At 37.4% G+C, this 16,737-nt stretch overlaps 1 protein-coding gene across 1 annotated transcript in view; it reads left to right on the top strand.

Annotated features, from left to right (window-relative positions):
* The first annotated feature begins 76 nt into the window (after window positions 1-76).
* Window positions 77-16,737, top strand: part of SLC38A6 (solute carrier family 38 member 6) — a 59,980-nt gene continuing 43,319 nt past the window's right edge. The window contains exons 1-3 of the mRNA XM_081829756.1: window positions 77-216; window positions 1,305-1,435; window positions 4,006-4,079. Of these exons, the coding sequence (XP_081685882.1) occupies window positions 112-216; window positions 1,305-1,435; window positions 4,006-4,079 (310 nt within the window). The 5' untranslated portion in view covers window positions 77-111. The remainder of the gene's footprint in view (window positions 217-1,304; window positions 1,436-4,005; window positions 4,080-16,737) is intronic.

Raw genomic sequence — 16,737 nt, 5'->3', positions numbered from 1 at the left:
GTACCGGAACTCAGAAGGGCCGGGCCCACGGCCCCGCCTCCGATGCGACTAACGACTGGAGGGCTGGGGTGGTAGCTCGCACATGGACCTGGTAATCGGCCAGCGAGCAGTATGGAGGCACCCTGGGGGATCGTCAACGCTGAGCGGAGCTGGTACGTCTCTGCCCAGCAGCCCGAAGAGGCGGAGGCGGAAGAGTTGAGCCCGTTGCTAAGCAACGTAAGTGGCCTCCGGGCTTCCCTGAAATGCCTGGCAAGTAAGACCGGGAAAAGAAGGAGGTGGGGGTGCGGCATGGGGATAAGGGAGAAGCTGGAGCCTGACTCTTGGCGGATGGCGCCCTAAGGCAGCAGCCAGAGGCGGATGAGATCCGGCGGAGTGTATGAATGTGCTAGCAGCGTAACATGGCTCAGAAAGAAAAGCTGAAGGCGCAGGCACAGGTGGAAGAGGCTGAGTGGATGAGCAGCCCTAGCGTTATGTAACTCAGTGCTGTTTGTGAGTGTCTTTGTGGACTTCCTGTTCCCTCCACCAGTCTTGTGAGGTTTTTGCCAGAGTCAACAAGATTTTTCTTTTCTAGACTTAGTCATTGGCTGCCTAAGAAACATCTTCATACAGAAATCCTTAGCGGTGAAGGAGTGGAGGTGGCCTGGTGATAAGTCCATAGGTACTTCCTTGGCCCTAAAGCCTGTGCAGTGGGTCCTTAGCCTTTTAACTCAAGTCCCTGCTCTGTAACAGTTTCTAGGACTTTGCTCCCAAATGCTGTTTTGGGAGAGGGTGTTTTCAAGGGTATCTTCGGTTAGAGCAACGTGAATTGCTTCTATGTATTATATCGTCATTGCAAGGTATTCCTGACCATCCTTGCATTTGAGCTGACTTAATTCATTAAATATATAGAGATTACTTTTGCAGTCCCAGTATTGGGGAGCAACCATGGTCTACAGCAGCCCCAAGCTGACTAAGGATTTCTTCAGTAATCACACGAGCTGAGGCCATCTCCCTTCTCTCTGTCCCACCCCATTCCTATCCTGTCTTCATCTTTTGCAGTCACAAGGTTAATCATGGCTTTTCCCGAAGTCTGCGTGGGCTCCGTACTGGTGGAGATGATTTTCCTAAGAAACAAGATTCCTGGCGCTGCACTAGTGAGAGGTGGGAAGGGAAGAAAGGAAACCAGTGCTGCTTGAGAAACTAGTGTGTCACACAGTGCCTGTGGTTTGCAGGAGACTTTCTCCATAACTTGTCATTCATTTCTTGATGAAGTTTGAACTTCACCATCCAAACATTTTAACACTATTAAATTTGTGTGCTTGCAGGAACTTTACAGACAGGGATCCCCAGGTGTTTCATTTGGTTTTTCTGTGTTTAATATGACGAATGCCATCATGGGAAGTGGCATCCTTGGCTTAGCTTATGTTATGGCTCATACTGGCATCCTTGGATTTAGGTGAGTTTTTTTTTTTTTCTTTTACTGTTACTTTTATTTTATTTTTCTTCCATTTTGATAGTACACTGAGAAGCAAAGAGATAGGCTCCAGAGCTGGTGTTATACGGTGTCTAGTTAAATTATTTCTGGGGTTTTAGCATTTTCCTACTATTGTTGCCAGTCTGTAGCTTGGAGGGATGCAATATAATTTGTATTTTTTATCCAAAAGTGTGGCTAATTTTTTAAAATGGAAACTTGATCCACACTTGCTTATAATAACCTTAAGGAGTGGCTATTTGTTGTGTCAAGTTGGCCAAAGTGAATTAAAGTTTATCAGCCATACAGATTACCTATAAATAGCAATTTTATGAGGGTTAAGTTCATAATCTTTTCATTTCTCTCCCATCTTCTCCTGTCTTCCTACTCTTAGGTAGTCTTGTTTCCCTGAGACATGTGTTCTGTGCCTATTCCTTTTCATCTAGACTCGACTCATTCCAGTTGGCCCAAAAGAGGAGACATTCCTGGCTTTTCTGTGTTTCCATAGTACTTTGTATATTCATTCTGTTATTAGAATGTGTTATAGTGATTTGTTTGCAAGTTAGTTTCCCTGTGAAACTGAAATCCTTTAGAACTAGACCTTATCTTTAGCATTTAGTGTTTGTTTTGTTTATCAATAGAAGCAGATCTATCTTACCAGGAAATTTAAAATGCATCGAGTCTCATTTAGGTTTATTTTCTGCTTTTATTTTTAATTTTTTGATAAGCAAACCAATTTTTAAGTAACCCACTTGCCTTTTTTTGTTTTTTAAAGATTTACTTGAGAGAGAGCGTGTGCACAAGCAGGAGGGGCAGAGGGAGAGGGAGAGAGAATCTCAAGCAGACTCCACACTGGGCCAGAAGCCTGACCCGGGGCTCTGTCCTGTGACCCTGAGATCATGACCCAAGTAGAAACCAAGAGTGGGACGCTCAACCAACTGTGCCACGCAGGCGCCCCCCCAACTTGCTTTTATAATGGGTTATATGCACAAACTTTCATAATTTTTAAAAACTAAAAAAAATTTTAAGTAGGATCCACACTAATGTGGGGTTTGAAATCACGACCCTGAGCATGCTCTACTGAGTGCCAGGTGCCCCTCATAATTTTTTAAAAGTTTTAATTTAAATTCCCTTTAGTTAATATACAGTATTATATTGGTTTCAGGTGTACAATGTAGTGATTCAACAATTCTATACATCACCTAGTGCTCATCACAAGTGCGCTCCCTAATCCCCATCACCTATTACCACCACCACCCCCCCGTAACCATTAGTTTGTTCTCTATAGTTAACGGTCTATTTCTTGATTTCTCTATCTCTCTTTTTCCCTCTTTGCTTATTTGTTTTGTTTCTTAACAAACTTTCATAATTTTAAAACTTCAAAACTGTATTTGACATCTTAGGCAAGACATAATCATAGGACTCATTTTTGGGTTCCCTTTGAAAATCACATTTTGTACTCCAGGGCCTTACATGCAGATGTATACCACTGAACATGTCCTTATTGAATCATGTCACATTTTCCATTTAGTGATACCAAACTGTTATTTTGTGAGGCCTCAAGTGTACTGACAGGTGTACTTGTATACAAATGATAAGTGTACCTCTCAGCTTTGCTACTTAATAACAAGTATTAAGTAGACCATGAAGAATTTCTTCAACTTTTGGGGCACTCACTAGTGCCAGCTTTCTAAGAAGCTTGTCCTGTCCATATCCTCCTGAAAATAAGTAGGAAATTATGCATATTGTCTCTTTTCACACTTTTGGTGAAAGGACCCTAATTATTACATTATTTGTACCTTTTCAAATTGTGTCAATAGATGTGTGTTAACTGCTTTGGTTTGGTTTGGTGAGTGTGTATGTATTTAATGGATGCTAGGAAATGCAGTCTTTTTTTTTAAGATTTATTTATTTTAGTGAGGGTATGTGAGTGGGGGGAGGGGAAGAGGGAGAGAGAGAGGGAATCTTCAGCAGACTCCCCACTGACTGGGGAGCCAGACATGGGGCTCCATCCCACAACCCTGGAGTCATGACCTGAGCTGAAACTAAGAATTGGATGCTCAACCAACTGAGCCACCCAGATGCCCCTAGGAAATACAGTCTTAACTCAGTATTATAGGTGAAGGTATAATAGGGAGGTACAGTCATTGGAAGAGGAGGGATGGAGGGAAGGAAAAAGAAGACAATGAGATTTCACAACTAAAACTTCTGTTTAGACTTAAAATAGGAAGAAATAGTTATAAAAGGGAAACAGTACAAGATCACTGAATGGCTGAACCAGCAGTCAGCAGATAAGAGTGCTGAAGGAGAAAATTGTTTTTGTTTTATATAAAGTTTGTTTCTTTCTGATTTATTTTTTTAATCTAAAAGCAGTATATTTTCATTTAAATAAAATTTGGTAAATACAGAATAATATTTTCTTTAGTAACCATAATCCAACTACTCAAAGATAGTCCCTGTGAACATTTGAATGTGAAAAAAATTTGTTTTGTAATGAGATACCTCAAAAAAGAAAACTTTGTGGGGGTTTGACCATGTACTCTTTTATATTTCAGTTTCTTGCTGTTGATAGTTGCTCTCCTGGCTTCTTACTCAGTTCACCTCCTGCTTAGTATGTGCATTCAGACAGGTGAGTAAAAATATTATGCTGAGTTATTTGTTGAAGCAGCCCTTTGAGATGATAACCACATATAGGATTGGATGTCTCAAATTTGATTTCCAGCAGGTGTACATTATTATTAGGCAGGGTGGTTGAAATGGAGAATTTCAAAAGGCCAGAATAGATAGACCCAATCCTAGGAGAATATTTAAAGACAGAATGGGAGGAGGAAACTTACCTGCCTTTCTCTATAGCACACAGCATAGTTTTCTAGATTAGGGGAAACACCTGAAAGGGGTTTAAAGAATCCAAACTTTATGTTATGGGGAAGCAGTAGACAGGTGTTTATTCTGATCATATTTCTCCTAGGGTGATTATTTCCTCAAGGAGAACACCTTTTCAGATTTATTCCTGCCTGCTCTGTAGGAGACAAGGTCACTAAACTTCAGATTTATTTAGTTTTATATTTTTAATTGCAAGTCTAGAATAAGGTAGTTTTTTTGGAAATGACAGAATTATATGCAGTTAAAACAATTTAGATATGTATATGCATTTTTCCATTTGGAACTTTAATTCAGTCATGTATTAGGTTCTCTTCAGTTGCAATGAATAAAAGTATATGAATTACAGAAGTGCTTTAGTAGAGCTTTTCTTATGGCATTAACAAATATTCTGTGTCCATCAATCCTGGTCTTTTTATCTGTCTGGTCTCTTTTATGTTTGGATTAGGTCAGTTTTGATGCCAGAATCATGAGTTTAATTCTTGTGTGGGTGAATTCACTCTGCTCTATCAGATTTTATAGTTTTAAGACTTTAAGAAGCAGAATAGATACATAAAATAGATAAAAATAGGATTCTGGATGGAACAGGTGAGAGAAGCCCAAAGGTATTTCTTGAGAATTTTAAGACTCTCCAGAGCATACTTAGCTCTACTCTATTTAATCTGTCTATGCCATCAGACATACCTGCAGATCTTTTTATAAACAGAGATTCATAAACCACAGGGATTCTAATTCCAAGAATCTGAGGTGCAATTTAGAAATATGTTTTTAAAAGTCCTCCTGATGATTCTTAGGCAAAGCTGATTTAGGATCCACAGTTCACAGCTATAACTTGTACCAGCACCTTTGGTCATCCAGCTTGCAAATGTATGCCTTTTCTTTCAAGGGGCTTGGGTGACAGTACAGACAGATAAAAATACTAGGAAACAATGCAGTGATAGTAATCTGAAAGTACAAGTTGTTCATAACAGCATCCCAAATTCAGGAATAATAGCATTAAATAAGTATCTATAAATCCTGCTGAAATTTCAAAAATTTCATGTTTTGAAATTCTGCTTCTCTCTGTGACAAGATTATTTTTACCTAATTGTGGTAGTTTTTAACATCTTAATAGGTTATTTTATTATGGATTCTACTGAAAGAATAATATGTTAGTTAACCATACGGCAACTGTGTCTTCATTAACTAAAATGTTATAGCATGCTTTATTAATTTCAATTATTTGGAAGTAATATTCAATTTAGGAAGATTTCCAAGTAATGCTGTTTTTTTTTTTTTCCTTCAGTTCATCTATATTTAACTTTAAAATTCTGACACTGTCTTGGTTCTTTTCTGTTTCTTTAGGGGGTGTATGAACTGAAAACCTCTGTTTCTTTCTCTTTTTTCTTTTCCTTTATTTTTGTAGCTTGCTTGGTCCATGAACTAACTTCTTCATGGTTCTTCATATACATTGATGCACCTGTCTTCCGTTGAACTCCTTCAGTCATTGTAAAATTCTCTATGGAGGTAGGCTTTTAAAAAATATATATACACATATATATATGTATATATATGCACACACATAAAAGACTAGAGAATAACATGTAGCTAAATTTTTTTCCTCAATGTATTGGAGTGTCATAAAGGAGTATTACTCAGATCAGATTGTTTGGTCAGAGAAAGGGCTATCATAAGTCTTTACAAAATAACTTCTTCATTTATTTGCCTGGAGTACAAGAGAAATGTTAATCTTTATAAAAATAAAGGATTTCTTCATGTGAAATTCTGCTATTTTGGATTTTATATAGGGATTGAGGTCTCTGAAGACTGTTTTGAGGAGCTGAGGTAGCATATAAGGTACTTTAATCTCTCTAGCCTTAGTTTGTCTATAAAATGGTAATGATAATGCTTTCCTTTTGGGATTATTGTGAGAATGAAATACAGTAATGTATATAAAATGCCAAGGCTTTGGTCAGTACAAGCTTTTATTATGAGTTCCCACTGATGCAAAACCCTTAAAGAGTGCAAGGTGTTGTACACAATACTCTCTCAGAAACAGTTGGCTTATTGTGATTCTTTGGGGAAACTTCTGTGCTTATGGAATAAACCCATAGGTCCCCTCTGATCTCCACATCGCTATCAGCAGGAGGGAATTCATTGATTCAAAGTACCTTTGTACTTTCCCTCACTCTCTTGTCCATATATCCCCTTTGTCCAGTTGGAGTTTCATGGTACATTATTACAGGCACTCCCTTGTTGCTCCCTTTTATCATCCTACTCCTCTGGCAAAATCCAACCATGGTTAAATGTGACTCTGCCTACTTCACACACGCACCTGTGCAATTGAATGTTCCTGAAGAAAAACACATAACCTCGCAGAGTGATATCACTATAATTCGGTGTCTAGTGGAACTATGACACTATCACACAGTCCTTATTAACTTCCTTAGTTCATTCACTTGCTTACTCTGCTATTAGGAGGTGATTTTTTCATATCTTCTCCTTTCTCTCAAACCTTCAACACATTCTCCTTGATTACATTCTTAGCTGATATCTTCAATTTCTATTTCACTGAGAAGATGGAATCATAAATGAACTAAATTATAAGCTCTTGCCACCACTTACACCTTCCCATTTATCATTTGTGCCATATGCTCTGTTACTTTGGATGAACTCTTAGTGTTCTTATCTAAGGCCAGCTTTTCTACTTCTGCTGTGATCCCATGTGCTCTCACCTGCATCCCTCCAGCCACTCTCTCCCTTCTCTCTTCTTCTTTTTTATCATCTTTTTTCCTTTGTTTTCTTCCTATCATTTACAAAGAATCTGTCATTTCTTCCGTTTTAAGAAGGACTCCACATTCCTTCAATATGGCTCCATGCCTTCATAGCAAAACTCCTTAGAAGACTTGTTTATGCCAGATAGTTTCCCTTCCTCTCATTCTTTCTTTTTTTTTCCCCTCTCATTCTCTTTTGAACCCACTCCAGTTAGGCTTTCCCCCATCATTCCACTGAAATTATTGTACCGGTGACTTGCACTTAGTTGCTAAATCCAGCAGTCAGTCGTCAGTCTTCACCTTAGTTGACTGCTCAGCAGCGTTTAGTAGTTAGTTGTTCCTTCCTCTGTGTGACACTTATTTACATTCTTCCGGTTTCCGTCCTATTCCACTGAATACTCCTCTTTTTTTCTGCTGAATATTCTTCATCTTTCCATCTTCTAAACATTGGAGTACCCCAGGACTATTCCTCTGATTTCTTTTATACTCACTAGAGCTCCTGGTGACCCTAAACTTTATGTCCTTAGCCTGGGTCTCTTCCCCTGAATTTCAGTCTCATATCCAACTGCCTCCATGACATCTCCACTTGGAGATATCTATCTATCTATCTATCTATCTATCTCAAATTAACCAAACTGTCCAATTTTGCACTTCCAGTCTATACCTTCCACTCTTTTCTCACCTAAGTAGATGATAGCATCTTCCTTCTAGTTGCTTAGGCCAAAGATCTTGGAGTTATGGTGCACTCATTTTTCTACCCTCATACTCCAAATGCAAGCTCCAAATGTGAGAAAGTACCCGTTCTATAATTTTGAAGGTAAATGTTGACACAACATGTGAAGATTCTGATGAAAAGGTATAGAGGCTACCATTTGATCCAGCGGTTGTACTACCAGATCTAGATGTTACTACTAGGTATCCAAATGAGTTGAAAACTTATGTTGACACAAAAATCTGCACATGGATGTTTATACCTGCTTTATTCATAATTGCCAGAACTTAGAAGTAATGAAGTTGTCCTTTGGTAGGTGAATGGATAAATGGTGGTCCATCCATACAATGAAATATTATTCAGCACTAAAAAGAAATGAGCTATCAAACAATGAAAAAATATGGAGGAACCTTAAATGTGTATTACTAAGTGAAAGAATCCAATCTGAAAAGGCTACATCCTGTACAGTTCCAGCTGTATAACATTCTTGGGGCATCTGGCTGGCTCCGTCAGTAGAGCATGCAACTCTTGATCTCAGGCTTACGAGTTCAAGCCCTCTGTTGGGTATGGAGTCTACTTTTAATTTTTTAATTTTTTAAATATTTTATTTATTTATTTGTCACAGAGAGAGAGATCACACAAGCAGAGGGAGTGGCAGGCAGAGGGGAAGCAGGCTCCCCACTGAGCAAGGAGCCTGATGTGGGACTCAATCCCAGGACCCTGGGATCATGACCTGAGCCAAAGGCAGCCGCTTAACCAACTGAGCCACCCAGGGATCCCTGGAGTCTACTTTTTATTATTTATTTATTTATTTATTTTTATTTTTTAAAGATTTTATTTATTTTTTGACAGAGAAAGAGACAGCAAGAGAGGGAACACAAGCAGGGGGAGTGGGACAGGGAGAAGCAGGCCCCCCGCGGAGCAGGGAGCCCAATGTGGGGCTCAATCCCAGGACCTTGGGATCATGACCTGAGCCAAAGGCAGACACTTAACGACTGAGCCACCCAGGTGCCCCTGGAGCCTACTTTTTAAAAAATGGTTGACTCTGTGACATTCTAGAAAAGATAAAACTATGGAGACAGTGAAAAGACCAGTGGTTTCCAGGGGCTAGAGGGGAAGGAGAAATGAATAGGCAGAGCACAGAGGATGTTGGTGGCAATGAAACTATTGTTTATGATACTTTACTAGTGGATACACGTCATTATTCATTTGTCAAAACCCATAGAATGTACAGCATCAAAAGCGAACTCCAAACTGTGGACTTTGGGTAATAATGATATGTCAGTGTAGGTTCATTGACTGTAATAAATGTACCACTCTAGTGGAGAACGTTGATAGTGGTGGAGGCTGTGCATGTTTGGGGTTAGGGAAGATGTGGAAACTCTCCATACTTTCTGCTCAGTGTTGCTGTGAACTTAAAACTGCTCTTAAAAAGAAAGTTTATTAAAAAAAATTAAAGGGGCACCTGGATGGCTTAGTCGGTTAAGTGTCAGACTCTTGGCTTTGGCCCACGTCATGATCTCAGAGTTGTGAGACTGAGCCTCACATCCAGCTCTGTGCTGAGTGTAGAGCCTGCTTAAGATGCTTTCTCTCACTCCCTCTTCCTCTACCCCTTCCCCCCCCACCAAAAAAAATTAAGAAAGAAACAAACTCAGAGGAAAAGAGGAAACAGAGATAATACAGAGACCAGATGAAAACTTAAAAAAAAAACAACTTTATTTAATAGCTTCAGAGAACTAAAAGAAGATATTGCATTTTTGAAACAGAGGAAATTATTAAAAGGTTATAATAAGAGAATATAAGAGTCCTAGAAATTAAAAATAAAATTCAAGATTAGTAGTTGTGTTGAAAGAGTTAAGGAAATTTTTTAGGCAGGGAGGTGAGGGGAAGACAAGGAGCTTAGAATAAGAGAGGAAAGATACAAAATAGAGGTCCAGTCCAGGAGGTTCAACGTGCAAATAATTGGAATTCCATAAAGAGAAGAGAAAAAATGTAATGGTAGGAAATTATCAACAAAATAATAGAAAGAAAGTTTGTGTAACTGAAGGAAATTAGTTTCCAGGTTGAAAGGATTCTTCTTAGTATCCTATAATAATTGCAAAATAATTCATACAAACACACATCATTGTGAAAAATCAGAAACCCCAGAGAATATCCTAAAAGCTTTCAGAGAGGAGAAACAAAATTCTCATACAATGAATCAAGAACTATAATAGCAAATGACTTCCCAGGAAATACTTTAAATAAGAAGACTATAAAACAATACCTTCAAAATTTAGGGGGGGGGGATGATTTCAGTATAGGAATTCTATACCCAGCAAAACTATCATGTAACTATGCTGCTGGAATAATAACATTTTCATACATTCAAAGACTCAAAAAATTATTTCCTATGCACTCCTACTTAATGAGCAGTGGAGGATGCCATTTACCAAAGTTATGTACTATCGAAGAAATAGGGAATTTAGCACAGGAGAGAAGTAAAGGGAATTCCCAGGACAACTGAGCAGCTGATCTAAAAGCCACCTCCAGATTGGAGTAGCTTTTGCTTTTGCTTTTTTTTTTTTTTTTTTTTTTAAGTAGGCTCTGTGGCAGGGCTTGAACTCACAATCCTGAAATCAAGATCTGAGCTGAGATCAAGAGTCAGATGCTTAACTGATTGAGCTACCCAGCCCCCAGCCCCGCCCCCAAGTAGTTTGTTTTTTGTTTTGTTTTGTTTTGTTTTTCACAAAGGCACAGTCATCTTTCCAGGCTGTGCTTGCCTTCAAGATATGTGTTCATGATGACCCTTTTCTTTGTCTTTTTCCTGAAAGGAAAGCCTTTCTCATTTGTCTGGCTCTAATTTGCACTAACAGTACCTGAGTAAGTCAGCAGTGAGGCCTGGTTGTCACAAAAGTCTAAGAATCAAATACTGGAAGATTGAAACAAAGTATTAACAAGGGAAATGAAAGAAATGGATTAGGGAATATGGAGGTTAAGGGAGTTAGAATTGAGAGGAGCTGATGTCTGAATATGGTGAATAAGAGAGAAGGACATGTCTACGGGTATCTCCCAGATTTCTGTTATGAAACACTGGACTAATGATAGTGTCATTAAATGGAGATAAGGACATAGCAGGAAGCATTGATTCAAAGTAAAAATGAGTTCAGCTTTGGATAGGGAGATTTGAAGAATAGTTGACTCTTGAACAGCACAGTTTTGAACTGTGTAGATCCACTTATATATGGATTTTTTTTTGATAAGTACAGTATGGAAAATGTATTTTGTCTTCTTGATGAATTTCTAATAACATTTTCATTTCTGTAGTTTCCTTTATAAGAAGCCAGTATAGGGGCGCCTGGGTGGCTCAGTCGTTAAGCGTCTGCCTTCAGCTCAGGTCATGATCCCAGAGTCTTGGGATCGAGCCCCTCATTGGGCTCCCTGCTCCGCGGGGAGCCTGCTTCTCCCTGTTGCTCTGCCTCTGCTTGTGTTCCCTCTCTCACTGTGTCTTTCTCTGTCAAATAAATAAATAAAATCTTAAAAAAAAAAAAGCAGCTAGCATATAATGTATATAACATACAAAATATGTGTTAATTGACTGTTATCAGTAGGGCTTCTGGTCAACAGTAAGCTCTTAGTAATTAAGTTTCTAAGGAGTCAAAAGTTATACGCAGATTTTTGACTGCATCGGGTTGGCACCCTAGCCCCTGTTGCTCGAGGGTCAACTGTATATCTAGATGGACAGGTCCTAGAACTGAAGCCCAGGGTAGAGGTTCATTCATTTATTCAATACTCTTTTTTTATCTGTTGGGAATACAGAGATAAGTAAGACTTCCTTCCTGAAAAAGTTCATAGTCTAATTGGGGAGACAAATATGTAAGTAAAAAAAATTATAATGGCAGTGTGATGATTGTAGCTATTTGAATATGGGCTAGATATAGTGATAGCCCAAAAGAGGGAGTGATTTGCCTTGTCTGGGTTGGAGGTTGAGGGTCAGTAAATATTCCTGAGGACTGAGCCGAAAAGGAATTTGACTAGGAGACAAGGGAAGAGAGAATATGGCATATAGAAAAGTATGTACTATATATGTTATTCAAGATACCAAAAATAGTTTACTATTTGTGCATGAGTTACAAAAGAGAAAACAAAACTGAAGAGATAGACAAGTATCATCTAAGGAATTTGGAGTTTTTGCTGAACCAGTGAGAAGCAACTGAGGTGGTTGAAAAGAGTCAAAGAAGATACTGGGATTCACCACTTGCTGCTTCCAAAGAGAATTTTGGTCCTTCCTAGAGCCCACTGAGAAAAAGAGCATAGCCCCTAACTTCCTCTTCCTAAAGTAAGGTTATAGTTCTTTTATTAGGATTTTAATTGTTAACAGTGCTGAGGAAATAAATGAGTAAAATATATCCTTTGTGCTCACCATTTTGGTTTTTTTTTTACATAAGCCCTTTAGAGCAGTGGTTCTCAACACTGTCCATTGCAGCACCCTTCTTATTTATTTATTTATTTAATATTTGAGAGAGAGAGAACGAGCATGACCTGAGGGAGGGGCAGAGGCAGAGGGAGAAGCAGACTCCCTGCTGAGTGGGGAGCTGATGTGGGGCTCCATCGCAGGACTCTGGGATCATGACCTGAGTGGAAGGCAGATGCTTAACTGACTGAATCATCCAGGTGCCTCCATTGCAACACCCTTCTTAAAAAAATTCTTAGTGCTCCATTTACTATCTGAAATGAAATTCCTATAGGTATCATAACCCACCTGTGTGGGCTGATTATTTTGTAACTCTAATAAGCTTAAATTTTTATTTTTGTTCCATGGACTTCAGAGAGCATCCCTTGACTCTACTATGTGATATATTAGTGTCCCTATCCTTTCTCTCACCTGTCCTCTCCCTATTTCCCATACTTCCCATATTTCCCTGCTGCACCTTTATATTGTCAAGATTGGCAGTATTTACTTTCTGTTTTGTAATCATATGTAAGTCATTCACATTTTATCTGTAAGTTGAGTCTAAAAGTTGAAAACTAATGAATAGCATTTATAGGGTAAGATTATGTAAATGTTCACAGCAGAGCCAAGCAGTATATTGGGATCCTAGAACTTTCTCTACACATGCAATATCACAACCTCTGTGCCACTTGAAAGGAGAATGTTTCTAGTATTCTAGTATTCTATTTTCTTTTCCTTCATCGAATTCTCTAGAATCATGCCGCATTTAGTGGGTAAACTGACATTTAATTACATATTGAGAAAGGTCAGAAGTAGTGATACAGTTACATAGTAGACGATAAATGAATGACCTGCATGACACTATTAGGGAGAAAAAAGGTGAGAGGAAAATGATGGAAAGCACAAGAAAGAGAAGAATTTCAAAATAATAAGGGTGCATTCCAAATGGCCAACTTTCTGAGAATTGAACTGTTTTTGAATAACTTATGTCCCTCAGTTCAGATCCAAAGATAATATTGCTGCTGCTGAAACTTGGGCTTTGTACTGTAACCAGAGTTTATTAATTGTCCTGTTTCATTGAGGAAAAAATACAAAGCAGACGGAACACTGGAGTAACTAGCTGGAAGTATTCCACAACTTTATGGGAAGCAGCTTTCCAAATGATTCGTGTAGAGCCAAACTCTTGGTCTCGCCAAAATAGCACTATCGTGTGCCTTGATGGTACGTTAAAGAAGAAATTTTCCCCCAATTTACTTGTTAAGATTTACAGCCTTTCTGCCTCCTGAAAACATAGCATTGATTTCTTTAATATCAAAAAATCATTTCCTAAAATAGATTGCTAACGACTGCTTTCAGTTATTTATTTAAGGAGAATTGTGCCAAGTACTGCTTGTATGGTTTCCTGTAAAAGACTGAATTAATTTATAATTTTCATAACTAATGTTATTCCTATTCTGTAGGAATATGCTTCTAATGTGACTGGTCATTACCACATCTTATTTTGAGATCTCTCAAAACATTTTCACTTTATAAATAAGATATTAAAACATTGATCATATGAAAGAGCAGAAAAATATCCCTTATTAGGAGACCAAATGATACTTTTCTAAACAAGAGATTAAAAGTTGCAGCTTAAATCAACCCCATCCGATATTTGGTGGAGGAAATAGAACTATACAAGGAGTATGGTTTTTAAAGTTCCACCAGCCCATTATGGTCATTGTAGAATATTTGAATGCCCCCCAAAAAAGGAAGACAAAGAAGACTACATGATCATTGTTACCAGTTTATAGTTCATCCCACTCTTTTTACGTTTTTAATTTATGGATCATATTCAAATCAATTTTTTCTTTCAATATTGACATTTTTCATGTTATCATTAACATAGTTTTTAATGGCTACCTATTAATGTATCAGGTATACCTACTATAATATACTTAACCACTTTACCATTGTTGAACATTTAGGTGGTTTGTGGTGGGGTTTTTTTTTTTTTTTTTTCCAGTGTAAATTATGTATGATAATCTTTGCATATAATGTTTTGTGATTTTAGTCTTATTTCCTAAGATGCAAGCTTCTAGGGGTAAAATGTTATAAATATATATTTTTTAATTTATTTATTTGAGAGAGAGAGAGAGGGAATGAGTGAGCTGGGGGAGGGGCAGGGAGAAGGACAAGCAGACTCCATGCTGAGCGGCAGCTTGGAGCCTGGCAAGGGGCTTGATCTCAGAACCCTGAGATCATGACCTGAGCCAAAATCAAGAGTCGGCCGCCTAATCAACGGAGCCACCCAAGCGCCCCCAAATGTTAAAAATATTTTAAAGACTCATTGTTCAAACTGTATTCCAAACATCATACCAGTTTACACTATTACTAGCATCTTAACTGCCCAAATGATAGAACAGAACTTTAAAAATATTTCACTAGGGTTGTTTGGGTTTATATGTTGAGATGGTCCAGAAAACCATTAAAAATTAGAATATGTAGAGATAAAGCATTTGGCTGACTGTGTACATATTTTAGTAAAGCCTCAATGTTAAGCCAGAAGCCATTATTCATACTCATGATGTCTTAGACATGGGAAAATGCTTCTAATTTTTGCAACATAAAAGAAGTATGATGACAGCGACAAAACTGAATGGCGAGCCAGACGTGCTGATTTGGGAGATAGAGTGCAAGTTTGAAATTGCTAAAATGTACGCCACTACTGTCAGAAGTTGCAAGTACATTTATCTTTATTAAGCTATTAGTTTGATTATATTTTCTGTGATAATAAAGGTTGTGTTGTAATATAAAAATTAATAAATGTTTAATTTATTTAGGTAATTGAAATACCAATTCTTTTTGGAATCCTTCAGTATTATGACTTTTGCTTATGGGAAATTTATTAGCTTTTCATGTTTACTAAATATAAATCTATACTTGTTTTCTGCTGTTCAAAAATAAAGCAAACCTTAGTTAAATTTTTGGATCAGTATCATCTTAATAACTTGCTTATTGACGGAGAACCTCTACATAAGTCATTTTAAAAGCAAGTTATTCAGTATATTCCAATTTGTGACACTGAAAAGCCTCCTTGCTTTAAGTTCTTGGAAGGAAAGTTTTTTTTTAAGAAAGAACAGATAGGGGCGCCTGGGTGACTCAGTCGGCTAAGCATCTGCCTTCGGTTCAGGTCATGATCCCAGGGTCCTGGGATTGAGTCCCACATCGGGCTCCCCGCTCAGCGGAGAGTCTGCTTCTCCCTCTCCCTCTGCCTGCCACTTCCCTTGCTTGTGCTCTCTCTTTCTCTCTGGCAAATAAATAAAATCTTAAAAAAAAACCAGATAATAATTTTAGCTCTAATATTAAAGAGGGGTGCTAAAATTGAACAATGATGTTCCTTTAATCTCATGCTTTAGTGTCAGATCAGAGACATTCTGGCAACTTGGTTCACATACACATAATATTCAGCAAACTTACCTTCTCAGTGTCAAATTATATAGAAGCTAACATTTAGACAATTTTTTTGGTTTAATATATATACCAAGGCTTTGGAATGTCAAATTTAAGGAATTGTGCCCCTATATAATATTATCAATTATGTTTAGAAAATTAAATTAGTAAAGATTTATTGATTAAAATAATTATTAATTTTTGTGATGACATTCACTTTAGAATGTGTATATTTGGAAAAAAGAGTTTTGGCATTTCACAAAGGAGGAAAAAATTCCAGTTCTTCATTTTGTAACTCTGTTTTTTAATTTTTATGTTCTAAAATATATCCAGAATCTACCCCTGTAAGATTATTGTAGAAGTCTTTCATTGTTAAAGTATAAAGGTTCCTACTTATAATCAAATTATATATCCCAAAATCAAAACTAAATTGTCTTTGTTCACTGTGTTTAGCAGTATATAAATACACTTAAAAAAAATACCTGTGTCATCCATCAACTCTGATAATAGATTAAAGTTAATAATTTAAATTTTGCAATTAAAAATGCTAAAATTTTTGTTCTTAATTAGTATTTTAGTAATTTTATATTTTCAACATTTCAGTTTTCTTTCCAACTTTGTAGGTGTAACATGTAAAGGCCATAAACGGTTTTTAAATGCTTAACTTTACAAACCTGGTAGTCTTTGTATATAAAAGTACAGAGGAGATTTTTGTTAAGTTAGTGATAATTTAAAGAAAACCCATGTATTTCTTGAGAGAATATATTAAAACTTGCTTTAAAAAATGATGAACCGTATCTTGGACTCAATAGGAAAAGTGTGTTGCTGTACCAAGCCTTAGCATCTGCTAGTCTGCTGCTTTTTAGTGTAAGTACTGTAAGGTTAAGCACTTTTCAGACTATAGGATTACATAAATGTTTTTACTTCTCATTTTTACTGGTGGTGTCATTAGTTAGAACATGAAGCTATACAGGCTAAGGACAAATTGGGTTCTTTTATGAGCCATTTAATTTTCATCTTTTCTGTGCCTGCATTTCTTAAATATCTGGAATAAAAATGTAATTCCATACTCATGATG

Source organism: Leptonychotes weddellii, chromosome 9 (genome assembly GCF_054177405.1).
Source record: "Leptonychotes weddellii isolate Sample4059 chromosome 9, ASM5417740v2, whole genome shotgun sequence".
In the NCBI taxonomy this organism is placed as follows: domain Eukaryota; kingdom Metazoa; phylum Chordata; class Mammalia; order Carnivora; family Phocidae; genus Leptonychotes; species Leptonychotes weddellii.
This window is presented reverse-complemented; position numbering and strand designations above follow the sequence as displayed.